The 27,358-nt window shown below is 39.0% G+C and overlaps 1 protein-coding gene across 9 annotated transcripts in view; it reads right to left on the reverse strand.

Moving 5' to 3' along the window:
• Positions 1 to 1,311: 1,311 nt before the first annotated feature.
• The window catches only part of mast2 (microtubule associated serine/threonine kinase 2), a 178,388-nt gene continuing 152,341 nt past the window's right edge, over positions 1,312 to 27,358 (reverse strand). For 6 of the 9 annotated variants that reach the window (XM_056259319.1, XM_056259260.1, XM_056259252.1 and 3 more), the window contains 25 exons: positions 24,386 to 24,461; positions 23,710 to 23,730; positions 22,197 to 22,275; positions 21,119 to 21,273; positions 17,063 to 17,138; positions 16,242 to 16,451; positions 13,306 to 13,407; positions 12,212 to 12,344; positions 11,806 to 11,876; positions 11,606 to 11,715; positions 11,267 to 11,475; positions 11,015 to 11,153; positions 10,538 to 10,670; positions 10,273 to 10,438; positions 9,904 to 10,005; positions 9,573 to 9,695; positions 9,373 to 9,482; positions 8,705 to 8,859; positions 8,320 to 8,612; positions 7,856 to 8,065; positions 5,706 to 5,932; positions 5,495 to 5,617; positions 5,278 to 5,414; positions 4,983 to 5,167; positions 1,312 to 3,665 (listed from right to left, as the gene is read on the reverse strand). In XM_056259319.1, the coding sequence (XP_056115294.1) occupies positions 1,708 to 3,665; positions 4,983 to 5,167; positions 5,278 to 5,414; positions 5,495 to 5,617; positions 5,706 to 5,932; positions 7,856 to 8,065; positions 8,320 to 8,612; positions 8,705 to 8,859; positions 9,373 to 9,482; positions 9,573 to 9,695; positions 9,904 to 10,005; positions 10,273 to 10,438; positions 10,538 to 10,670; positions 11,015 to 11,153; positions 11,267 to 11,475; positions 11,606 to 11,715; positions 11,806 to 11,876; positions 12,212 to 12,344; positions 13,306 to 13,407; positions 16,242 to 16,451; positions 17,063 to 17,138; positions 21,119 to 21,273; positions 22,197 to 22,275; positions 23,710 to 23,730; positions 24,386 to 24,461 (5,303 nt within the window). In that variant the 3' untranslated portion in view covers positions 1,312 to 1,707. The remainder of the gene's footprint in view (positions 3,666 to 4,982; positions 5,168 to 5,277; positions 5,415 to 5,494; positions 5,618 to 5,705; positions 5,933 to 7,855; positions 8,066 to 8,319; positions 8,613 to 8,704; positions 8,860 to 9,372; positions 9,483 to 9,572; positions 9,696 to 9,903; positions 10,006 to 10,272; positions 10,439 to 10,537; positions 10,671 to 11,014; positions 11,154 to 11,266; positions 11,476 to 11,605; positions 11,716 to 11,805; positions 11,877 to 12,211; positions 12,345 to 13,305; positions 13,408 to 16,241; positions 16,452 to 17,062; positions 17,139 to 21,118; positions 21,274 to 22,196; positions 22,276 to 23,709; positions 23,731 to 24,385; positions 24,462 to 27,358) is intronic. The other 3 variants (XM_056259268.1, XM_056259286.1, XM_056259278.1) reach the window with 3 other exon arrangements.

Below are 27,358 nucleotides of genomic sequence, written 5' to 3' on the forward strand. Positions count from 1 at the left end.
ACATACCATCATCAAGTGACTTCAATCACAATCAGTCATAAAGTCTAATTTTCCATATGGGCAGGGACAGAGTAGCACAGTAGATGTTGGAAATAGCCTAACTTTTGGAACTGACTTTCTGAGCGACGAGGCCCCTTTTATATTAGTGGCAAGTGTTGAACTTTAAACGTTGTGCATAAATATTGAGTGGTAAACTGAGCAGAAACACAATACAGATGATTGGTTTCGATTAGAAATGCAAAATGTGGTTAAAACAACTATAGTTCCACAGGTTAAGCTTTGAATACAATATGGTGTTAACACATTGTAATGTCAAGATAATATGAAAGCGTACCACTGTCCCATTCACTGGTCAAACCCCTCAAGACCCCAATCGAGTCTGGGATCTAACTGGATACTGTATTTATTGGTTTTCATATTAATTACACACAAAATAAAAAGGGTTTGTGCAAATACATCTTTGCCTGGTATATTTCAAAGAGCCGAGTCAGACAGAGCTGATATGGCAAAGACAGGACACCAATTAAAAACAAACTCCCATTGTTTAGGGCATAAAACTAACAAAGAACAGACTTTTTTTAAATATACATTATATAAGAACCCACACTCAAACATGCTCTATACATAGGAGCACACACACACACACACACACACACACACACACACACACACACACACACGCACGCACACAAGTCTGAAAAGAAAGGAAAAAAAATTAGGCAAACAAACATACAGACAGCAAATTGGTCCAAATATTAAAATGAGAGAAAATAAAATGCACGCCGAGTAAGAAATAAAATGGTCCGCTTGGAATTTTGAACAAGGACTAAACCAAACAAGATCTAAACATAATTATGTGCAAGTTACTTGCTCTTGCAGTAATGTCTTTAGCTACGATATGTAGCTTTATTGAGATGTGAATGATGGGCAAAAATCACATGATTCATTACACATAGTAATTCCAAATAATTACTAATAAAATCTTTAATTCTGATAAGAAACAGAGTAACATGTAAAGATGTAATTCATGCCATTAATGACCATCATTCTTCCACAATGTATATCCAAATTTCAGTTACCATGTACAACATTAATGATGGCAGTGCCATGGGAAAATCTCAGGTCGATTTTTATAGACAGCTGTTTGACACAACTGAAAAATGAAATGAGTGAGAAAGATGGAAAACGCAGTTTGGTTTTTCTTACATACTACACGTGTGATAAAATCAACCTGGTGTGTTTGTAAAAATTGCTCGGGATACGCTACTCTTATTGCTGCTATGTGTCTTCCTTCAATGATGAACAGGCAGAAAGGCACAACTATACCTACTACAACAGAATATTCTTAAAGTAATATGAAGAGGTAATACACTGTGAGTGGATAGGGTTTCTGGCTCTCAGGGTGCAGAACCACACATTTTTCCCAAGTTTTCTAGGTGCTGAGAAAAATACTTAAAAAAGAGGAACAAGAAAATCAAAACAATTGCACAACCTCACAATTATTTTGTGAATGGCAGAGCATAAAACTCTCTGAAATTAAGCTTTTGGGCTCATCTGTAAACACCTCTATCTCTCCCTTTGTCTTATCTTTCCAGAATCTTTTTACAAGGATACTGACGTTAAACAGGACAACCACTTTGTGTTAAAATGTCTGTTAATAGGCAAGTTAAATTAAAGCTGGAGAAAATGGGTCTTTATGCAGGGCTGCTACGTTGTCTTGTTAGATTTATCTCGTGAAGTAGTGGAATTGGGCTTTGCCTGGGCCCGTGATTGTGCTTCAGACCTAGGCCTTGGTGTGCTGCCACTTTGTGAAGTCCCTGGTCTTTCCTGATTCTCTTCCCCAGCTTGGGAGTTTGGAGGACCTGCCCTTTTTGAAGTCTCTTGGACCTCTAAAGACCTCTGAGAAGTTGAGGCTGGCTCAGATTTGGATAATGTTTGTTTAGAGGGAGATTCAGTCAGCCTTGGAGACTGGGAGCCAGAAGCAGCAGAGGGACTCAAGCGGTCAGGAGAATCAGGACGCTCCAGACGACATTCTTTTATCTTTGGGTGGTTGGCATCTACCTGGGGACGCTGGTCCTTTGTCCGCTCTGAGGCCTCTTTAGTACCTCCGATGTTGAGTTTGACAGGGCCAAGTACACTCTTAGCAACAGTGGCCAGTTGAGACACAACTTTGTCCATTCCGCTCTCAGAGGCAGTGGATGCAGAGGCGGTAGCAGCAGCAGTGGCTGCAGCCTGTCTGCGGTTGTCGGCCTCCTTCATCTCCTTAGTGATGCCTCCGGTTGGTGTGGTAGCAACAGGAGTATCCCAGGCTACTCCAGAAGCAGTGCTAGAATCCATTCTACCACTGGTTTTGGACCTGGGCTCAGAAGTTTTGAAGGTCCTCCGGGGATCCAATGGAGGTGTGGTAGGTTTGACAAAGGGGTCTTTGCTGACAGAGGTAAAGGCGCTGCCGTGGGTGGAAAAGGTGCTGGACAGAGGGCTGGGTTGAAGTGGAGAAGGCCTAACACAACAGTCCTGTGCCTTTGACTCTTTCTTTATCGAGTCATCCGCTAGCGTTGAATTGGAGTCTTGGGCCATAGCAGAGGTTGTGGGATTCTGTTCTGGGGGCTTGGCTGCAGCTTGCATTGGCGGTGAGGTTGAAGTTTGTGTCTGAGATTGAGTGGTACTTTGGCTTTGTATCTGCAGTCCTTGACCAGGCTGAGGTGAGCCTGGTGGTGCAACTGTTGAGGGCATCAATCCCAGTGTTGGTGGAGCTGCTGGTCCAATCCTGATGGTATGGGGGGAGGCCATTGCAGTAGTAGGCCTCAAGATATGGCTAGGAGGAACGTAGCTTGTCCTGCGTCCATCTTGGCTGTCTTCTGACCCTTCGTCTGTCTCATCCTCTGAGGAATCCACCTCGTGGATGGCATCTTGCTTTTGAAGAGACTCGCGGCGCTCAGCACGATCCTGGCGTATAGCAGACAGCTTGTCTTTCAGTTTACTCTTCCCAGGAACAAGTCCCAGAGTTCCAGTTCCAGATTCAGGACCTTCTTGCCGACCCAGTTTTCGAACTGAACTCTTCTGCAGGCTGCCCTTTTCTGCAGGAGACACTCTTCCTCCCATTAGAGTCTCACTGGCTGATTCCTGCAGGCTCTGTAGACTAGGGTCTCGCTGTAGCATCTCCTTTTTAAACTCTGAATGTGAAGTATCAAGACTGTGTTTGCGGCTGGCCCCAACTGGCAGTTTTTTATCAGTAGCAGAGGAAGGAGAAGGTGAAGAGGATGAAGAAGAAAGAGAAGCTGCAAGTTTCTCAGCCGACTGGACACGTTTGAGCAGAGGGGAGCGAGGAGGATCCGCACTCTTAGGGCGGGATATCTGTCTTACTAAGGGAGGCGAAGAGTGGAGTTTGACAGGGAAAGACTGGCCAATTGAAGAAGTGAGAAGTGCGTGGCTTGGAAGAGGTGAAGGAGAACGCTGCGGGGAGGTGTTCTGAGGGGTGGGCGACGGTGTACGAGCCAGAGGGGATAAGGGGATGTTGCCTGCGGACTTCCGGCGGGGGGAGCGGTACTGGCGCTGCAGTTTGGGGGCTAGACCATGCAAAGAGCTCGGTCTGATCTGACCAGAACTGGCAGGAGAGTTTGGCACACTGGAGCTAGGTGAGCTACTTTGGGATGAGTTCCCACCAACTGCATTAGAGAAAGAGAGGGTTTAAGGTTACAGATTAACTATTAACAAAACAAATATGGAGATGAATTAAATTATTTTAGAAATGATATTGATGATGTCATGGGGAACTAATACACAATATTTTAAGATGCTGCAATGTAAAATTAAATGAGAATATTATCTGGCATGGCGGTATGTGTATCAAAATTGCAATGACAGTAGTAGGTCTGTATGATGTAGTGCTGCACGATTAATCATATCGCAATCGTAATCGCGATGTCAAGCCTATGCGATAATATATGACGCAAAATGCTGCGATTTTATGTAAAATAAACTAATTAGGGCTGTTAACCCAATTAACGCAGCATCTGTTATTTTTTTGTCATCCTTTGGCTAGTGTTACATGATCCCGCTCTTATTCGTGCGAATGCTTTAAAGTTCAAACCATTAATGCGCGACAAGTCAAAAGAGAGCGCGCTGCCTGTGAATGTCCGACTGTGACTCACAGAAAAATGCGCGCCCATGCGTATGCACAGACCGGAATAGTTATCTTTCTGCTTGAACGAACAATAACACACACAATTCTGCCAAAATGTCGTTTGTCGAGTATCTTCATAACATAAGAGCAGTCTTATGATGGACGTAAAGAGTTGTGAGAGAATGAGGCGCGTGTGAGATCCGCGTCTCGTCTACAACGGCTGCTCTTAAAGGGCCAGCAGCCAAAGCTTTCTGTCAGTAAAGTTAATCAAAGAACAAAGAAAATTACTCACTGCTCTTGACTAAAGAACTTGTGTAGCTTTAATAAGGATTAGTCTATATATAATTTATGCAGTTTGATAACTTCAATTTCTGTATATGTCCTACCTGACAGGAAGGGCACAGGTAAATAATACTTTTTTTATGGGTTTATGTTATATTTTTTTGAAGCCTAATAAATGTTTTTGAAAAAATTATAGCTTTCAATTGTGGAATCACTGTAATGGTGGATGGCTATAATTAATGTTTTAAATGGGGGTGGATTAATTTTTATCCAGACCTCAATGGCTTATTGATCATTATAGATGTTATCAATCATTTAGTTGTTGTTGCTAGTTTGAGTTGAGAAATACACATTTCAGAATTATCACTAATCTGTGTGTGCATTTTGCTTTAGAATCAAGCAAGTTGACTCATGAAACCATTTGTTTATTATATCGCAATCGCATATCGCAATCTTGACCTCAATAATCGCAATATGACATTTTCCCCAAATCGTGCAGCCCTAGTATGATGTATGTAATATTTGAATACTGTTTGCTATCTTCATTACAGTATGTACATAAAGATAAAGGCTTTACCTGAGTGGGCAGAGTCGGGTGTGGAACGACAGCCCTGTGTGGGTGAACGAGGGGACATGTGAGTGGGAGACCCCGGGACACTGTCGCCAGACGAGACCGAGCGGTTCAGAGAGGACAAACTGCGACTGGTGTGGAGAAGAGTAGCCTGCTTGGTGATCTTACGGAACAGGGAGTTTTTCTTCTTACTGTAATGGATAACCATATACAAACCATAACTGGGACAGTAAATGAAAGCCTGAGGAATTTAAATCAGTGGGACGGAAGTATTTGGAGGATGGTAAATGTTATACATCACCTGTCTTGTCCTTCTCTGGTTTTAGTTCTTTTGTTGCGGCGGGCCATTTTGGACTTGTAGCTGGTTTTGCGTGCAGGGCCAACCTTAATAGATGTATTCTCAAAAGGCGTAGCAGAGATGGACACCTTACTACCACTCTGCAAAAAAAATTAAAATATTCTGAATACCAATAAATTCAAAAGCAACAAGGCTCATCAGATTATGGCTGCCAATGTACCTTGAGAATGAGCTCTACAACTTCTGTGTGCACAAGTCCATGGACAGGCTCTCCATTAACATGTGTAATAAGATCTCCCTCTCTCAGTCCAGCCTCATGAGCAGGTCCTCCATCCTCCACGTGCTGCAAATAAATATGTTAGAGCACTCAAAACCACAAATTGGTGCGGTCTAACTCCATCATAGAGAATAATTGTAACTGCCGTACTCACCCAGACCATGTGGTGCACAGTATAAATGTCTGTGTCTCCCATGTAAACCCTGATGGCACGCAGGGTAAAACCATATTTCTTGCCGGCTCTGTGAATGACTATGGCGGGTTTAACACTGCAGACAGCTGGGGACAGGTCTCGGCTGGGAGAGGAGTCACGTGATGAGGGGTTGGACGAAAGAGAGTGAGGGGACATGGGACTGGCAAGAGGAGAGGCACCATGGTGATCTGAAAGAGAAGAAAAAAAGAATTTGAACATTAGTTAAAGTGTGATAGCCACACACATTTCTTCTAAATGATAGGAGACAGCCAATCCAATCAAAAGATTGTGATTTTGACTAGTAGGACATGTTCCATGTTGGTGTAAGCAAAAGGGTTATGATTGTCAGCCTATCATCATATATCATCATGTTTGTTCTAGGGATGTCGATTTAACGTGTTAATTTAATTAATTTGTTATGGGAAAAATAACGTGCTAATATTATTAATGCATTTAACGCACCTGCCCTGCATAGTTTTATACAGTTGATTGGTGATGAACATGATGCAGGGCAACAACTCACAGTGTGATGTAGCCTATAGAATGCAGGTAATGCCCCCAAAATTCAAGATATCAAGGCAAAAATACCCCTGTATAAGTTTTGTCTCATATTTATATCATGATATGGTTTAGCAATATGACACAAATGCTGTTTTTGTCACGAATAGCACAAGTGCAAATGTGATGTTGATTTTATACACCAGTTATATCAAATAAATATTTAATATTGTGTTATATTTTAGACAATATTGTCTGCTTTTGCTCAATTTTGCCAACAAAATATTACCTATAAAGCCAGAGCAGAACTGTTGTGGGTCCTTGAGCAAAACACAGAATTGTTTTGTTTCTGAATTATGTTTTAAGCAAATCAATCGGGTAAACCAATGATTCAATGGCCCATTCATAAAGAGAGCCATTTACTTAATTCCTGAATGAATCAGCTGTTTGAACGAATCGAATGAATGACTCAATGACTTACTCATTTAGACATTTACCGCAACATACTGGCAGTTTTAGTTTCTTTAGGGTATAATTTCACTAAAATGTTTTTTTTTTCATACTTCCATATTAATAAAAACCCATTAAAGAAAATTATGTCAATTTACTCACCCTTACATCCGTTGAAGCCTAAAAGGTTATGTGTGATAAATTCTATGTTGAATCAAATCAAATATTTTTTTTTTTTTTGTATCTACTATTTGTAATGTCTATTTGATGCTTTTCTCATTTAACACAATAATGGCTTTATCTTTTGGGGGTAATTTTTTTAGCCAAAATTGATCTGCGATTAATTAGATTAAAATTATTAATAGCTTGACAGCCCTAGTTTGTTCAAGGACCAACAAAATAGGGGTGTCACGATTCTCCAAATCCTCGATTCGATTAAATTTTCGATTCTAAGGTCACGGTTCGATTCGATTCTCTATTTTTACATTTATTTTTTTAAAGCCGAAACCGGCCAATCAGGATGCTCTCTGTCTTATGATGAGGCACATACGCAAGATCTCTCGCTCTCTCCCGTGCACGCGCTATACGGTTTGGAGCACAGTTTTTTCCGTCTCGCATGCGCGTTTGCGCGCTCTTGCTCGCTCGCTCACTCTAGATTCCGGGAGATTAACTAATTTGCGGGCATCAGGGAGCCGCTATCAATATGCGGGAGACTCCAGGAACTTCCGAGACTTGGGATGTCTGCAAAGTAAACTGTGGCTTTTTTGAAGCGCGAACGTTGTCAACATAACTCACTGGAAATCCAAAAAACGTACACACCTGCGACTTCAATGAAAGAGGAGGGGGTTCAAGTTCTGTCGATGGGTCTCCTGCATCTGCAGTTGCCATGCTATCTTTTGAATGGCTGTAGCTAAGTTAGAGGAGGTTGACCATAGACTCGCAGCTTTTCAACACGTGTTCTTTTTCCGCTTGGCACGCCGACCGGACGTGACATGGGGGCGTGGCAGCATCGACGATTCCATTTTTTAATTCGATCATTCGAATTTTTTTTAATTTCGATCGATTACGATTTAAGATCGAAATCGTGACACCCTTACAACAAAAGACGTTGAGCTAGAGAAGTCATGCATGGCAAAATCATATGACCAATCATATGCACTTACCAGAAGGAATCATTAGTGAGAGGGTAGTTGCTGAGGCTGATTTGATGACTTTGTTAAGTGGACGTGATGCGTGTTTCTCTGTATCTCCTGATAGCAGTCTGTGGCGAGCTCTTCGAGCCGCCAAATCACTGATGGCTTTAGGAGTGGAGTTTTCATAACTTTCAGCACTGTAGCGAGAAGCTCGATCCAACACATCAGCAGAACTACCAGCTGAAATCACACGCATGGACATAAATTAAAAATGAGAGATGTCAGAGATATGTATACAGAAAATGGCAAACTATCAGAATGATTGAATATGGTGTTACTTGAAATCATAAACCCCAGTCATTTTTTGCACCTTTTTATGAGACATTTTTACGCCTCATTAAATCTTTGACTTGTCTTGAAAATCTTTTGAACATTTTTTTTTTTTTTGCTAAAGCTAGAACAGATACTCCCCAGAGTAATTAATAAAGACTGACGTGTGAGAGTGGATTGGCTGATCTGGCTGGAAGTGGAGCCTGGTGTGGTGGGTGATTCATCCAGCCTGAGCTCTCTCTCCACAGGGAGCTCTGGTATGGCCTGAGGCAGATCTTCCACACGAGGGCCCCTCACAGGGGTCTTCCTGCCCCCCACACCGCCATCCTCTTCACTGGAAATGGCAAATCGAGGCATTTCGATGATAGCTGAGCAGCAGCGGCGACGTACAGTCAGAGGTGGGCTGGAATCACTCTCAGTGTGAGATGACTCGGAAACAGAGAGACGCTTCCTTAAGCTGCATAAAAAAACAAACATGTTTATGACACAATGTTGGACAAATAGGTTTTGTTATTTATTCATCAGATTGATTTGAGGTGTTTCACTCACATCTCGGGCGAGCCAACCAGCCAGCTCCGGTCTCTAGACTTTAGGCCACTGAGACTGTCGATCCGCTCTCCTCCTTCTTCACTCAGACTGCGCTTAGTGGGAGGAGGGGTGCGCTTCTCCTCATGCAAGGAAAGACGCTCCATACTACTATATACCTGAGAGAGGGAGATCGATTGGGAGAGATGAAGACAGATGAAGTTAAAAAAGGAAGAAAAGAGAAACAGAAGCAACACTGAACTTTGAAAACAGTATAAACTGTTAAAGGCATTAGACTGAACTTATAATTAAGCAGAACAGATACCAAAACTAGATTATGATTACACAAGCCAAAAGTTGTTGTATAGCAGATACAAAAACTGTAAACTGTGCTGGCAACCACAAACAGTCCACATTTAATAAAGGTAATGAAGAATTTCAGTTGTCCTCTACAGGTTATTATTAAGTGACTGAAATGGCGCCCCTATCACAGTACTAAAATGATTAAAGTGCAAAATAATGTTTCTTTCCCTGCTGTCCCATTTTTCATCATATGCCCTATATTCCACCCTGCTTTTAAAGTACCTTACTTAGCAGAATAATTGTTTATTTTGATTATTATTAATGAATAAACTATTAATTGAACACCTTATATCATTTTGTAAAGAGTGTTAGCATGTGTTACTTCACACCTTGCTAAATCGTGGTGAACAGGAGGAGAACTGACGGATCTCCAGATGGTCATCATCATTAGTGTCATCCTCTTCCTCCGAGTCTACATGATGATACCGATCTGAGCGTGCTAGAGGGTTAAAGAAAGAGATCAGGTATGGAAGAGAGTAAAGTATCTTGTTATAAATTTCACTCCATTCCCTGCTGCCTGAAGACGTACTGTCAAAGTAGCTAGTGTCATCCTCCGACTCCAGCTGAGGAATGAACTCAGCCTTCTGCCTCAGGAGACTGTTCCAGTCCAGATCAGTAAAAAAGCGGTGCTGTTTCACCTCAAACGCACTCCCTGTGAGACAGAGAGAGAGAGAGAGAAGATCTCTTCAAATATTTCTCAGAGAACAGAGATGTGGGATTCTTCTCAAGATTTTCTGCTCAGGTTTATTCATACACTATTAATCTCAGCACATCAGTCAAGTCACTCCTCTAAGACTAAACCAGGGAATAGATTAAGGAGAAGTCAGTCTGTGTAAGTGTGAGTTTGTGCGCTAGAACACCTGTCCCCAGACGCTCCAGAGGGTTTTGCCGCAGTAGTTTGGAGATGAGATCTTGAGCCTCAGGAGGCAAAGCTTCATCACCTTCTGGCCAGATTATCTCATCTATTGAACCAAACATACAGAAATCGTCAACAACACAATTAGGTTCACAGGTCAGATTTCAAATAAAACAGACTGATTTAAGGAGTGTGTGAAGTTTTATTTTTCAAAATTAACTATTTGCTGGCTAGAGAAAAGTAATATTAAAACTGATAATTGATATCACATGCCATACCAGTCAAAAGTTTGGAAACTCACGACTGTATAATGTATGTAATGTTTCTCATGATTAAATATTTTTTTGAACTTTCTTCTAGATACGACACTAACCACTGATGACTTGTCCAAACAGTTCCTCGGGTGTATCCCCAAAGAAGGGAGCACAGCCCACAAGAAACTCGTACAAGATGACTCCCATGGCCCACCAGTCCACTGGTTTACCATAGCCCTGCCTCAGAATGACCTCAGGAGCAATGTATTCAGGAGTACCACACACCTGAGAAAGAAAGAGTTTTGAGAACTGCAATTCCTTTTATATATATAAATAAAAAACAGAAACAACGCGACAAATTATAGTCCCAGAGGACACTTGTACCTGTTTATCAAGGAATTCACGGGCATCTTTTTCAATGTGGCCCTCGTATAGATTGGTTGTTAAGCTCATTAAACCAATTTTGGACAGGCCGAAGTCTGTCAATTTGACGTGTCCCATTGAAGTAATCAGGAGACTGTAGAAAAACAGGAAAAAAAATTATTCTGACATCAATGAATGTGAAAGTCCATCCATCCATCCATCCATCCATCCATCCATCCATCTAAAACAAATGCTGTCTAAACCAAAGCCAACTGATCTGTTACAGCCTAAGCAAGCAAGCAAGCATGCTAAACAAACATGTTTTTATATTCTCTGAGTTAGATGGAATCTATAGAATATAAACAACCCTGAAGGAGGTCTTTGACTGAATCATAGTGATAGCTTCAATAGTGTGTGAGATGTTTAATTTTTTCCCCAATTAAATTAAGAATAGAAAGTCAACTACAAACAGGGTGGTTTGGTGTTGCATTTTCTCACTTGTCAGGTTTGAGGTCTCTGTGCACAATGCCATAGTTGTGAAGGTATTCCAGTGCTAGAACGGTCTCAGCAAAGTACATACGTGCCATGTCCACAGGCAGAGCTCCAATGTGCTTCAGCAAAGTGGCACAGTCCCCACCTGTAGACACACAAACAGTTTCAACTACAGCATCACTCTGGGGTGTATCTCATATTGAAGTCATCCATGAACATAGTCACCCTCCACAAAGATGTTGTACGAGTATTTCTTACCCTCCACATACTCCATAACCATGCAAAGATGTCTCCTTGTCTCAAAGGAGCAGAACATGCTGACAACAAAAGGGTTCTCTGCAAATGTCAGGATGTCTCTTTCCACAAAGGCCTGCTGGATCTGGTTTCTCAGGATCAGGTTCTGCTTGTTGATCTTCTTCATGGCAAATCGCTGACGGGTCTCCTTATGCCTCACCAAAAACACAGCCCTGAGTGGAGAGAGGCATGCATCACTTCTAACTGCCTCCTTACCCTACGACTATTAAAGAGATGACATTCTAAAAGTGTAACACCTTAGCATTTATAATCCTTTCTGTAGCTGTGAAATTAAACTCTTACCCATAGGCTCCATTACTGATGAGTTTAATGGTCTCAAAGTCTTCCTCACGAGGAGTTTTAGTTTTTGACTGAGGCTGAAGCTGGTGTGGCTGTACAGTGGCTCCTCGACTCTGCATATAAATACAAGCATTTGGTCTTAGTTGAATGCTAGTATACAGAGTCGATAGAGTTATTGAATATATTTCTATTTTATTACTCACATCTGTGGAATCTGTCTCTGTCTCTGGGGTTTCAGGGTTACCACTGTCATAGCTACTCAGCTGGGCCATTTCTAGAGAGTGAAGAGTGAGAGTGAAAAGGAGGAATGAAACGGAAAAGGTGTCATTAAAAACATGTTATTGTTATTTTAAATGTTATTGTAGCTCCTGATAAAAGACTGCAAAACCACAAACATCAGATTTGCTTCATAAAGCCACCAAAAAGCATTTGAACACTTACGCCACACTTGACAATATATGAATGACAATTCATTAGACAACAAATTATCATTTGTTTCTGAAGATGTTACAATGTCTTTTTTGGGGGGGGGGGGGGGGGTCTCATAACATTTTTAAGTGTAGCTTAGTGTTCAAATGCTTTTAGGGTGACTGTATGTAGCATTCTTACCCTCAAGGGGGTCCCTAGTGAGGCCCAGCTGGCTGATGATGTACCGAGGGATGTCAGACTTGATGCCTTGACCTTCTTTAGCATGACCTTCAGCAGCCTCTAACAGGTGGTAGAACTCCTCTGGGTTAAACTCCTAAACACATACACAGGAAGAAATAGGTTCACATAATATGAACATTAAAATCTGACAAAAACTAAGTCCCACTCAATCCTCAATCATTATATTTATTCTAGAGATCTGGAGTAGATCGAATATCAAATACTTCAGGACAATCATTTCAAATGATGATGAACTTATTACTGTAATAACACTTTATTTATTATTTATTAATAACAGTCAAATATCTATAATGACCATATATATATATATATATATCTTTTTTTCTACATAAACGTTTTGGACAAAAATGTCTTCTTATTCAGGGATATTCACACAAAAAAATGAAACAATGTTACATATACAGTGTGTTAACAAACCATCATTTTAAAATTAAAGAATGTAAGGAAAATAAGAGCCAAATTAAGTGCCAAAATCAATGTCATTTATGTAAGGAACAGTTTAGATATTTTGTGTGTGTGTGTGTGTCTGTGTTTATTCAGGCAGGTTTGTCTCCAGGTGTCAAACTGAGGTATTTGGATGCATTGTGCGCACATGAAGCAGAACAGGTTAACAGCTCATTTACTCTCTCAGCTGCTGGTCCTCCATCAGTGCTGAGCTGTACTGTATGTTGTCATACTACTGAATGCACCAGATTACTCAAAATACACATGTGACCACAACCATGCAGCTCCGTGTGGAAGTCAAAGGAGCTTTTATGTTTGCATGTGTGCAGTTTTGCGCACTGTAAACTATGACATGGTTTTATAATGCACTGCAGTCTGCCATGATTCTTCAAACAAAACAATGAAAGTCACACATCATTGTGCATTTTGAAGCTTTGTAGTTTGGTCTTTATTCACAAAGTAAATTTTAATGAACTATACGGTACTGAGCATGTGCTTCATTAGTTATGGAAAAGCAGTTTGCGCTGAAGCCTCGCTAAAACTTATCTCAAAGATTCCTGATTAGAATCCTTTCAAATATCAGTGCTTACCAAACACTCCAGCAGACGGGCGGGCCGGGCGATGACTATCATCAGTTTCTTTACCAGCTGGGTGACAAACGTCACCTCCCCACTTTCTGAACGCTCATGAGCCTAGCAATAGACAGAGAAGACAATAGTTTTGGAATAGCATACTAGCACACTATTCAGTTTACAGCATGTATACTGTGTGTACTGCATGACTGGAACACCTTGTAAATCTGTCAAAATTAGCAGTATGCAAATTACAGAACACAATGCAATGTTAAAATTGACCTTCCATTTCCACTGAGACAATTAAACCAGAAGCGATATCAATCACTCAGTACTAGAATAAAAGATAGTTGAATGAAGAGTACAGAGAGAGTGCATAAAAAGTAAGAGCGTAAAAGGAGCAGAAGCAGGAGAGTTCATCAATTGGGTAGAGAATAGCTGTTTAGAGTCGATGGTTAAACAGTCGGCTGATGGTAATAGAGCCATCTCTGACAGACAGCACAGTCACCTCAGGGGATGTCTAATCAACCTCTGAATTATTTATACAGGTAATGAAACCGCCAGTGAATCACACACACTCAGGATAATAAAGGGTCTCTGCACTGAGTAAATACACTATAGAGTGTCAGAAGTAACAGAAGTGAGAGCTGTAGGATGAGGGAGGGATTTGGTTTAGCACACCCTAAACTAGATGAAAGTAGATGCTCTATACTCGGCTATACATAAGGTCAATAGAAGATTCCCAGGATTCCTTTAGGGCCAGACGTCATGGTGACAGCCAGGTCACTAAAGCGACCCTAACTTGAGATTGGCTCCTGTGGTTTTTAATGATGCAACCATGGGAGACTGAATGTTATATAGACGGATCATTTAAAAAGGTACAACTAGTCTGACCTTAAGACAAATGTCCAGTTAAATAAATAAAGCCTATTGCTGAGGACAAAGAAGAGAAGGCATTTGAAAAAATTCAGGTCAATAGTCCAAGAACACAAAAAAAAGAAGAAGACAAAAACGAGAAGATGAATGAATAAAACTGTTACTATAACATCTTTCAATATGAACTGGGGATGCATGATATGTATCATATCAGTTATGAGCCAATATTTTGTTGAAATGTCACTATTGGTCTATATGAGATATTAGCAAATATTTTATTGTGCACACTCATTTCATCCTATTTTCGAATTTGGATTACCTCTGCTGTCATTTAGATAATACTGATAATTATTATTTGACATTATTAAAATTTACATATCACAAAATTAACATTTGTTATATTAATATATTTATTTCTTGTATACATGATTTCATACCTTTTAAGTAGAATGTTGTGATGCCAAGCAATAAATAATATGGATTTTATTTTTAGTGCTTTTTTCATTTCCTTTTTTTTTAAATACAACATAGCATTACATTTTTTATTCTGGCCATATCAAAAATATTATTGTTGTGTTGGTATCAGTCAGAATTTTAGGTAACACTTTATTTTACAGTGTCCTTGTTAAATATGTTACATGTACTTTCCATAATAACAGTAAACTATGCATAATTACATGCAACTAACCCTCAACCAAATCCTAATCCAACCCTAACCCTATAGTAATTACAAGTAGTTGATTAATATTACTCAGTACTTAAATGTATAATTACACTGTAACAATGACAACTTAAAATAAAGTGTAACCGAATTTTAAAATCAGTTCATTCCTTATATGGGTAACTAAAGTCTGGGTTCGAAGTGTCATACTCTATAACAAATAACAAAAAACAAAAAAAAATGTATCAAATTTGAATAAAGTAAACCCTAGCAGGTGAATTATAAACATTAAAATAGTCTAGTTCCAGTACATGTTTGAGTGCTAAACTGTCAACAAGTCTTAAAATCAACAACATAAAATAGCATCTAAGACTATGACCTTGACTCAATGCAAACCTGGAAAGTAAAAACAATCATAAACTCAACTGTTGGATCCACATGGTTTCTGAGCGTGCTCTGCTCCCAACGCTCTAAAACGTGCTGAAGAACCTCCTCTTCCTCCAGCCGCCTCTGCCACGAAACGCAGGACATCCTTTGAGCGAGCGAGGAAGCGGTAAATGGAGAAGTTGGGAATGCTTTACTGAGTTCACCTGCTGAAGATGCGATTAATACCGCGTCCCTGTCTGGCCCACCTGTCACCATCGGCTCCCAAACTAAAACAGCCAATTAGCACGGGCTGGATGATGTCATCCCTACTCGCCTGAATGCCAAGTATGTCTGCGGTGATAGCGCGGCGACTGCATGAGATCACGATTTTTGATTCTGGCAGGCAACAGCAACTGGATGGTTATGGACAACCAACCGAAAGAGGGGAAAACCCGACCTAATCCCTCCTTCCAATCTCACTCTCTCCCTTTCTCTCTCTCTCTCCCGCCTTGTCTCTCACTCCCCACACCCCCCTCTTGGGTGCCTGGAATACTCATCCGTCACCAGTGGTGGTTACTGGGGTGTGAAATTAAATTCAGGAAGGTGCTGCACCCCCCATTCCAATACACAACAAACACACACACTCTCGCACATTCCTGCACACATACGATTTGTGGGATCAGTATGGGACCTCTGGGAGTCATAACGTTGCCCCTGTGGCACTGTAACTGAGCTAATCAAGTCATCAACGACATCTCCTGAGTCCTGACTAATGCAGATGTGACAGGTGACCACAGACTCAACAGAATAACGAACGAACATCAGGGAACCAAAAACGCATGTGATAGAGTTCTTTATGACTACCCAGCAGTATAGAGATGACCTCTGGCCTGCTGTGATGACATCATACTTAGGGAGACATGGATTTATGGCTAAGGAACAACAGGAAGGACCTCACTGAAGCTGTGCGTGACAAGGAGTCAATACTCTTGAAATATATTCCATCAGCTTCCAACATATTCTCCACACGTGGCTGTCTTTGCATACTCACATCCTGGTGTAGCTTCTCAAGGTTCTCCTGTAGCTCATAGAAGTAGCGGGAGGTGATGAGACCCTCGCGGGATTTGTCCAGGCAGTCCCGAGACAGTTCGATGACCTGGTGGTGGATGAAGCTCAGGACGCCGTCAGCTAAAGGCATGACTTTGTCAGGAGCTGATGAGGATATGAAATCAGCCAACCGTTCCTCCATCTGAGCAGTAGCCTGTGGGACAGAAAACCCTAGTTTAACAAAGGCCAAGTAATGGAGAAAAAGAGGCATCCAGCCACCCATAATGCATGACTACATTTAGTCAGATTTATTTATTTTATTTTATGACCACATTTATGACCCATTTTTTCTAAATCCTTTAATTAACAAAATAAAAAAGAAAGTCAGTTTTGTCATTATATTACATCTTTAAACACATTCTGACATAGCTGAGCAGGCTAGAGCAAATGAAAAAAAGACATGCACTATTTTTCTACAGTTATAAAGCAACAGTGAGTGATTTACATATTTATTTATTCATTGTCTGTACACATTTATGCTAATTAATGTCTTTGTTTTCATTTTTTAAAATTAATTTTATTTCGAATATTGCTCATTTATTAACAGAACCATTATTATTTTATTTGTAATTATTATATTACTATTTTTATATTACAGTTATTTTTCAATTAACATTCTGACACCTTAGTATTTATTAACAGTAAATATATGTTTTCTCTTTTCTGTCGCTGTGTGAATTAGTGCTTTAGCAATGTCATTTCAATAAAGTAGTTTAACGTGTGCAAATGAGACTCTGTCCAGTGTATTTGAGTTTTAGACCTCACCTTAGGGAAACGCTCCTTGTAAACATGGTTCATCATGATGATCTCATGGTCAAATGATATGGGTGAGCGTCCAGGGCTGAAGAACAGAATAAATAAATAAAAATAAGTGGAGAAAAGAATCAACAAATGGGACTTACCTTTCTTTTTCTTGCTGATCATATAGTTTCAACCCTAATGCCCTATACCTGTAATCTTATGTGGATGATACACTGGAGCACCTGTATTTTCTGCCAACCTCATTCATGTCAAAATAGCATCTTCAATCAGAGACGCTCCACAGGGAATATTGAGAGATATGGCTTGTGTAGATATACTAGTATGTATGTGTGTGTGTGTGCGTGCGTTTTAGTCAGGGACACAGATTACAGATGCAGCTGGGAGCACATGAGTCACTCCGGTTAGTAAAGGTAAGCTGATCATGTGACCCGAGGATGAGGTAATGCTGCAAGTCGTCATTCGAAGGCTTGCTCTCCCTATTAGCCCACCTGATTGAATAACAACATACTAACCATAGCACATCTGGTCCACCTCCAGGGTTGCTGTTGAGAAATGCACCAACACACACACTTACACACTAAATTGGCTCATCTACAGGTGTGTCAATAACAATATGAGACAGGTGAAAAATATTCTAGTCAAATCTTCAACTTACTTGAGAGCCATTTCAATAAAAAATTACGATCTGACCATGACTGCGGTAAAGGTTAACTCTGACAGAGATTGATTCGCAGCTGAAGGGAGCTGCATTAATAATCACACTGAGAATATTTCTCCTACTGAGTGAGGTAGAGAGAAAATACGAGGGAAAACGAACATGCCTTGGAGCGATCCTCTACTTTTATTAAATAAAGAATTTACTGTGTGCACAGAATCAATGTGAACCTCCTGCGGCGCAATAACATTCTGCATTCAGACAGATGATAATTAGTGAATGTAATTATTTTTCTCTGATGGATGCAGAAATGTCCTTGCAGCCCCCAAAATCATCATGTTTTTGAGAAATGACCTTGAAAAAAGATTCTAGTTATAGTTTTGAGCCACATGGATTTAATTTAAGTAATGTTCTGTGCAGGAACATAATGGAAATAATGGAGGAAATAAAGAAAGGACAGCTATTCATATACGATTTGTTATGGGAGAAAAGAATGTAGTGTTTGGGTTGCTATAAAAAGAAAAACGATATATTCTACACGAAAAGCAAGTATGTAGTATGTCAAAATATTCAGTATTTACAAAATAGAAAGCGGACAATACCCGGATCACCTACTACTTCCGTTATAGATTCTGATGTGCACTTTACCATCCCAAAGGTGGAGAACAGAGAAGTGACGTCAAAGGTTACGTGACAATGCAAACACGGCAGATTTAAATGTTTTTGAAAGAAATATTTTATGCTCAGCAAGGCTGATCAAAAATACAGTAATATCAGTAATGTTGTAAAATATTATTACAATTTAAAATAACCACTTTTTATTATTATTTATGTACAAATATATTGAAATAAAAAGTAATGTAAAATTCTTAATTGAATTCATTAATGTTCAAGAATTTCATTAAATAAAGTGTTCATAAACATATTTTGTCTCAGGAAACTGTTATTTGTCACTCGCATTACACTGGTTTGGACACAGCTTTACAATGAAGGACAAAATATGAATATTGGTTTCAGTAACTGTAAAAATTAAAAGTTATCTGAAAAGAATGTGAAGACTAACCGAGAGAGATGCTATCACATGGAACAAAAGAGAAACAAAGGAAGGGACAGCCAGAGAGAGAGGGGAGAGGATGAGTGTGTGTAAACGTGTCACAGTTGAGCACAGAAATGACCTCTAAATCCCTCCGAGGTGCTGGAAACCAGGGAAATCAGCTAGTTAATTGGCCGTGACAGAATGGTCTGCACTAACACAAACACACACAATCGGATGACATCACCAACAAAGCCATAGACACCGTCATAGTCATTTTAGACACATTCTGATATATTATGCATGTTAATTTAAAAAAAAGAAATGGCTTGGCTAGCCGGAAGGAATCCAGAATGTGTCCGTTGTATTTTGGCACTGAGCCCTTTATTAAAATAATATTCTAATTTCCAGCTACTGCTACCAAACCATTTGACATATGGATGATGGATGGTGACCATTGCACATTGAGCTCATTACTCATCGACTGTGTGTTTGAGTGAGTTAAAAGATGTAAAGAGGAAGAATGATGGAGAACCGTAAGTGAACTCTGCATGAAGAAGCGTCGCTGTCAATTCTCTCAGCATGTCTGCTGTCCAGGGCGTGAAATTAGCATAATATTGCTACTTTTCTTCGTCTCTAATTAACCAGTTTGAGCTTGACTGCAAATCCCCTCAACCTCCTCCCTCATCCAGTCTTTTCATCCTTCTCTCCCTTCTTTCAACAGTAGAAATGGATAATCCTGGGAAGCGATAATCTGTAAAATGTGGCAACAGCAAACCTCACTATCTCATCCAATATTTATGGATCTAATTCTGGAGTGCTGAACCCCCTGCTGAGTGTGTCTAGATACTAAAAGAGGCAAGGCCAGTGTTTCCTGAAGAAGTCATCTTAACAGAAAAAGAGAAAGAGCCAAAGGGGAAGGAGAGCGAGGAAGAGAGATGTGTTTACAGATAAGAAGCTCATGAAGGAGGTCTCTTTCTTAGCGTTCAGGAGGAAATGATTTAGTCTCTCAGGTCCTGGGCAGAAGTTTGAATGACTACTAGAGTCATCATTCAACTCTACTGCAGAAAAAAATGGATAAGAATAATTCAGGTCACATTGCACAAGAAAAAAAGAAAACATTTCACAAAGACTTTAAAGCCTATTGTAGGACTATTTATTTATTTATTTATTTATATATATATACATACATACATATACAGTGCTTAACATTTATTAGACCATCACCCAATGCAAGGTTTGTGCAACAGCTGCCCTAAACTAACAGTATTAGTGATTACCAAAATTAATTTTTATGTTTCTGTAATGGTTAATCCACCAGTATGTGTAAAGCTCTTTAGTCACAGTTGGCCAAGTCAAAGTCCGGACTTGAATCCTATTGAACAAATTTTTGATTTAGTGGATTCAAAATAGATCGCACAAAAGTGTCTTCAAAAGCAAATCTTTGAGAAAAACTAGAAACTATTTGGAATAATTCCAATAACAACATAGACTGTGGAAAAGTACAGTACATAAAAACAATGCCAGCAAGAACGCAAGCTGTTATCAAGGCCAAAAGACGGCATACAAAATATTACGTTTTGTGGTTATTATGTGAGAAATAAAGACATTTTTAGTTTTAAATAAGTTTTTGACAGATTCCTAATTATATTTATCTTTATAATGACAGGTGGTCTAATAAATTGGTTAAGCACTGTATATATGTATTTGATAATTTTAGGGTATTATTTTCATGACAACTATGGACATTTCTCGTCTATCGTGCTCATCAACCATGACTGATCTGGACATTCAACCTCTGAGTTTTTTTTTGTTTGTTGTTGTAATTTTCATTATTCTTAGTGGTGACTCCTATTACTCATTACTGTAATACAGTTTTTTTTGTTATTAAATCAGAATGAAGTCAGTAAAACAAATACTACATAAAAAAATAGAATTATTATTTTACAGTTATATGATTTTGTTTTTTTGGTTTACAGTAATGAGAATTGGTGGAAATAATGGTCATTCAATTAAATTTACATTTCATTTCAAATTTACAATTTGGATTATTCTGGGGTTAAATATGACATGGACATTTTATTGAAAGGCAGAGAGAGGCATGAAGAAGATGTGAAGGCAGAGGAGTGAAGAGGCGTCAATGTGAAGGACACAAAGGCTGAATTATTTGTCTTCTACCTTAGAGAAGGGAGTTAAGAGTCTAGAGAATGAGGTGGCAGAGTCCTGTCAGATCTGAAGATTTGGCCTTTAAGAGTGAGTGAGTGAGTGAGAGCCTGAGGGCCCAACTGACATCACACACACTCACAACGTCATGTTCACTTGAAAGGCAACTTTTGATTACTGTGAAATGGGAATCTGAAAGTGTTTGTACCTGAGACTGCGGGAGCGCGGTCGCATGGCTGGCGATCTTCTCCCGTCCTCATCCGTGATGCTCTCTGAGCTGAAGTGTTTGGTGAGGAAATGCAGCTCGTCTGCAGTGGGCTGGAAGGGCAACTGGTGCAGCTTCTCCTGAGATGAACATGATGACTGTGAGAAGCAGAGAGGGAGGGATTACAAGGACAGAAGGCATTGCATAGGCTGCCCTGACTCTCAATCAACCATTTGTTTGCCGAAAAGTTGTTGATTGTTAGTCTTTGCAAATAAATTGTCCTCAAAATATTCAGGCCAAATGGGAAAAATATTGCAAATAAATAAATACATTTATTTAACTATAATTTATAGCTTTCTTTTTTTTCCTCTAAAATAAATAAATAATAAAACTATGAGAAAATGTCCAGGTTATATTTCAAGTTAAATAAAACAAAAATAAGTTACTAGTGACATTATTTAACTTCTTATTAATTTAATACAAAAAAAATAATAATTCTTATAACTATATTACATGATGATAATTGCCATTAAAATAATATGGCATAGCAAAAAATCTTAATGACCCTAACAATAGGCTTTATTTTCATTATAATATATTTTTTTATTTCTGGACATTTCTTAAGAGTCTTTTGTGGATTTTGACATTTAGTTCTTAATCAGTAGATTTTTTCCCCTTATGTTTCGAGTTGAATAAAATCTCTGCAGCCTTTAGAATAAAAATTTGGGCTGAACTAGAAAATGTATTTTTATCTTTCTGCAGAGACTTTAATGGGGCTTGTGCGGTTTGAACTGATTCCCCAATGAAAGCAGCAGTCAGACTGAGTTACAGTCAATTTTCGGGGACAGAACTCTTCTGAAGTGAATGCATTGATATGAAGCTACTGGCTTTACTTCAGGCTAAGGGGACCTGCTTTGTGCCTAGAGTTTATCTCACTGTAGGGTCAATAGGATAAACCTTCCGGGCAAGTTAAGGCTTGGGATCAAATGCAATACCAAACAGTGAGGCATATATCTGGGGGTTGATACAACACGGAGGGACTACAGAAAGAACATGAGCACAAACACACACAGATACTCACCGAGACTGTTGAGCTGGGGGTGTTGGTTCCATAGCCAGAGGACGGCAGAGAGGCGAGAGACCAGCGACGACCATCCGTCCTAAAAGTGTGGATGAGGGGAAAGGTGAAAATCTCGTCTTGACAAATCACTGCTGATATTCTTGCAAGTATCAGGACCAGTAGAATTACATAGCACTAGAAGCATTCAGACGAACAACAATAAAATCACACAATCACAGCAGAATAAAGCACCACAGATTAAAATGTCCACAAAAACTGACATTTGAACAATAAACAATGACGATGATTATTAAATTCAACTGCAGTTAAATAAGGCTTGCATATGAGAGCCATTTAGCATCTGTGATAATGGCTAAGCTGCCCATACAGTAACTTTCTTTTATTTCAGATAATGCATCTGAAGCCTTTTCATGCAGATCAAATAAATAGCACAGTGTGAATTCACCCAACGTGGCATGATGGCTTTTAGCACACAACAGCAACACGTTTGATATATCATTCAAGCACATAAATCAATGATGAATGATATTAGAAATTTAGCAGAGTAAGGACACAATGAATTTTGCATAATCTATTTGGCCCCTGATTACAATGTGCAAAACATACACAAGACATTAATAATTTTAATAATCACAGGTACAACTGTAGCAAATAAGACATTAAAAAATACAGTAACATTTTAAAGTCTGGGGTCAGTAAGATTTTTTTTTAAAGAAATTAATTTAGCAAGGATCCATTAAATTGATCAAACGTGACACTAAAGACATTGTTTAAGAAATTCAATGCTTATTCATCAAAGAATCCATCAATATGAAGAGTTGTTCATGTCAAGTTCATATCAAATTCATGTAATGTTTGGTTTTCACAAAAATATTAGGCAGAACAATGTTTTTCAAGATTGATAATAAGAAGAAATATTTCTTGGGCAGTTAAATTAGCATATTCAAATGATTTCTGAAAAAATCATGTGACACTGAAGACTGGAGCAATCGCTGTTGAAAATTCCCTTTTGCTATAACAGGAATAAAATGCATATTAAAATATAAAACAGTTATATTAAATTGCAATAATCTTTCACAATATTACTGTTTTTTATGCAGAGACGTTCAAAAACATGATCTTACCAACCCCAAACTTTTGAATGGCAGTGTACATCTTTAATTTAAATAATTTTGATATGAAAATATTGCACAAGAAAACATGTAGCCAACATTAACCACGTTTACATCTTTGAATATATATATAGAGAGAATATTTATAATTTAATTTATGCCAAGAAACTTGTGGAATATTTTTGAAGATTGTATATCAGTTCTAAGCACACAGTCAAGCTGAACGAGTTGGGATGATTAATAATTTATCATTCCAATACATAAATTAAGTTGTCTGAGATGTTTTTAAACACATCTGACAGTCAGCTCTAATGAAATGGAAACATGTTGTTTGATGTAAACAGCCATGCTAAAAGCAGACACAGGAAATGATGTTGTAAGGGAGGCGGGGTAATCATTACCTGTCAGCCCTGTGTCCATGGCTGTATGGAAGAGAGTACAGCATTAAAAAGAGATGCTACTGTGAAGGCATCTGATCTAATGTGCATCTTTTACTCTTTCATGACCCTCACTCACACTAGCAGATTCAGCTCTGCCTTACGGTAAATGTGGAATTCGTATACACCCGAATTGGATTCTTGTCTTTAAAGTTATTTTGTAACATTATTGTGCTGTACTTTGTCCATTAGGTGGCACTGTTGGTCCATGAGCGATTTGGACTGGATGACTCAATGGTCTTTGCTCTATGGCTGAAATTCAAACGAATCCTTTTAATTAAGCCTGGGGTCATCAGCTCTGTGTGTTCTCTCACAGTTGTTAAAGCATTACCATCTTTTGCTGCTCAATTACCAATTCAGATTTACTCATTAACATTCTTGGTGTCATTATTCAGAGCCACAGTGAAGGATTATGGGATATTACAAATATATTGAAAGTGGGGTGCTTAATAACCAGCAGATGAGAGGCAAACTATGACAACATTATTTGCAAGATGAGCAAAGAGATTACTTGCTCAGTACTTGCTCAAACACGATAAAGACTGTACATTTTTTTTTTATTAGAACTTACCTCACAGAATGTGAAATATTTTACAATTAAATGTTTTGTTCTATAAGATCCTGATAAACTGTGACTCACCTGCGAGCTGGCACAAAAGAGAAGTGGGCCGCAGTGTTAGGGGAGAAATTGCGTGGACTGTCCAATGGGCTGGATCCTGAAAAAGAGCAAAAACTTGACATTTAGGGAATTATTCACAACAATTAAGCTCAACTACCTATGATCAGGCCAGACTGGTACAAATAACTACCGGGAAAAAAAGCACAGACTTCATACTTCAGACCACTAGGAGGCATATCATGCCCATCATAAGTAAACATAATTGCCCTACGGTTCTTAACTCTTCTTTTCTGCTTAAATCTGTCCCCTCTATTTTATTCATCAAAGCCCTTTTAAGATAACAAAACCCTTTAGAAGAGTGGGCTTCTTATGTAGGCTGTGTTGAGACCAGAGGTACAGGGATAAAACACACTTTGATCACAGGTCTTTTCTAGTCTCCTGCACAGCTCTGAGAATAGATTAATGCGTAGAATGTGAAGCACTTACGGTGTTTAAGTGCTTTAGAAAACAGGGCCCCTTAAAAATGCCTCAAGTAGAGTGATATTTCAAAATGAATGTTATAAAATGATTTGCAGACCATGAGCAAAGAATCCTTTATTGATTAACTGATTAGCTCAAATTCATATTCAGGCACTTTTGCTAAAACATACTCTTTATTTCTATTCCAGTGGTATTTAAACGGCAAGAAGATTTCATAGCCTGAGCTCACAGTATGATATATTTTTAAGTCACAATTTAGGATAGATTACATAGAGCATAGCTTATAGATTAAGACATGCATAACTGCTATGACTAATACTACTAGAAAAAAAGTTGATCTAAAAATCACTATTCCAAGTCATGTGTGAATTAAGAAGCACAGATCCAGGCATAATCAATCAATCCAGTCAATCCGAGCAACGGGGTGTTCCTATCTGGACTGTCTAGTACAGCTCGAGTCACAATCCCCCATGCATTAATCATGCATTAATGCATTCGTCAAGCGGCCTGTGCCAAATATGAAATATTAATGAGAGCATAATTCTTTGTCAGGAAGTGACTGTAGGAACAGCTGCGCACAGCTGGACTGGGACACGGAGCAGTGTGGATCTGTCACGGAGATGCATTCATTTCAAGGAGAATCCCATCACGGAGAGTGTAGGAGAAGCCATAATGGTGTGCTACACAGCGAAACATCTGCTTATTTTTCATCACGAAAACTGTAGAGGATGAAGGGTTAGCTGAAGAGAAGCAGACTCTTTCTCATACGATACACAGCTGAGAGAAGAAAACCAATCAGCACCCTGTTGAATTACACATGCTACGTTCACACCACAGCTGGATGTGTACGGATCAGTTTTTTGGATGATAGTGTGAAAATCACAGAATCTTGTGTGAAAATCTTGTTTTCATGTGTGAAAATAAACAGCATACTAACAGATTTTTAAAAATGTGACTTCATTATGAACACTGAGGAATAAATGCAACGTTTTCGTCAATCTAACTCGACATCCTTTATAACTGCATGCTTAATTTATCCTTAGATCATTCATAATATGAATGTATATATTGCACAGAAAAATACAAAATAAATACAAAATAAAAAAACAATTAAATAATATTCTATATAGATCAAATATTATTACACTTTGATAAATATTAAAATACTAATGCTAATGAATAAACTTATAGTAAATAAATGTTATTAGAATTTATAATAAATGAAATCACATACAATTATACAATAACATTTATGAATAAAATAAATTTATTTGTATTAAATAAAGAAAGAATAAGGTTTAAAACTTACAGAGAGGAAAATTAAGAGCTGGAATTTACAAATGATGCTGGATAATTGCCATGACACCAGGCTTTGCTTTTAAGCTGGTAGCAGGACACCAAAAACAGTGCTGCTAGTGCTACATATCCGGTTAAACATATATTTAAAAATCAGATGTTTTGTGATCTTCATTTTTTTCCACATAGTGATCAATTACGTTCTATACAGATCAATCTAATATGCTTACTGAAACAGCAGCATCACAGTAGTAGTGAGTGCTTTCCAGTTCTTTCAGATCTATTTGTCTTAAGTGTAATGACTAAGTGTAATGATTCACAAAGCACTGAGTGCAGTATTTAATTCTTGTGCTGCTGGTGTCATAACCTGGCAAACAGCTTCCTGAAACAGACTGTAATGGGTGCAGTGTAGCAGTGCATACCCTCTGTTGATTGTGCTCAGTTGAGTTTGAAATAATTTAGCCTCCGCAGCTTTTGTTGGCAGTCACATTAAAATGCGGCTAATGGCTTTGAAGTGCTTAAAATGAAGCAGCATTTGGGTTTATGTTCCCTTTTAGATTTAAATATTGCAAGCACACAACTGCAAGTGATGCAGTATGGACAAAAACAAACAATGATTCCTCATGTGATTTATATCAGGACAGAGCACTTCAAAGTACAATATTAATATAAAAACCCTGAATCTTTATTCTACAATGCTAGTGTGGTGAAAAAACTAAGCTTTTGGTTGTCTCTATACGCACTGTACTGTGTGTGCTGATGGTTTAATCCAGTAATTCAGTGAGAAGATGGAGTTGACAAGCCGACGTCAATGATTAGGACTGCAGCACAGTATTTACCATTTTAAGAGCCCGGCTGAACAGTGTGAGCTTGATCTGAGCGCTTTATGTGTGCTCATGACTGGAGATCAGATTTAAACACACAATCAGTCATCTCTTTAATCTCTCTCTCCACACACACATACACACACGCACACATGAGAGAAAGAGAGAGAGAGAGAGAGAGAGAGAGAGAGAGAGAGAGAGAGAGAGAGAGAGAGAGAGAGAGAGAGAGAGAGAGAGAGAGAGAGAGAGAGAGAGAGAGAGAGAGAGAGAGAGAGAGAGAGAGAGAGAGAGAGAGAGAGAGAGAGAGAGAGAATACCTGCTGGCTTTGACAGCTGATCTCTCCATTTCTCTTTCATGCTCAGGGGATACACCCACCGGAGCAGCAGCACCTTTA

This window comes from Rhinichthys klamathensis, unplaced genomic scaffold (genome assembly GCF_029890125.1).
Source record: "Rhinichthys klamathensis goyatoka isolate OS25496 unplaced genomic scaffold, OSU_Roscu_1.1 h1tg000007l_1, whole genome shotgun sequence".
Classification (NCBI taxonomy): domain Eukaryota; kingdom Metazoa; phylum Chordata; class Actinopteri; order Cypriniformes; family Leuciscidae; genus Rhinichthys; species Rhinichthys klamathensis.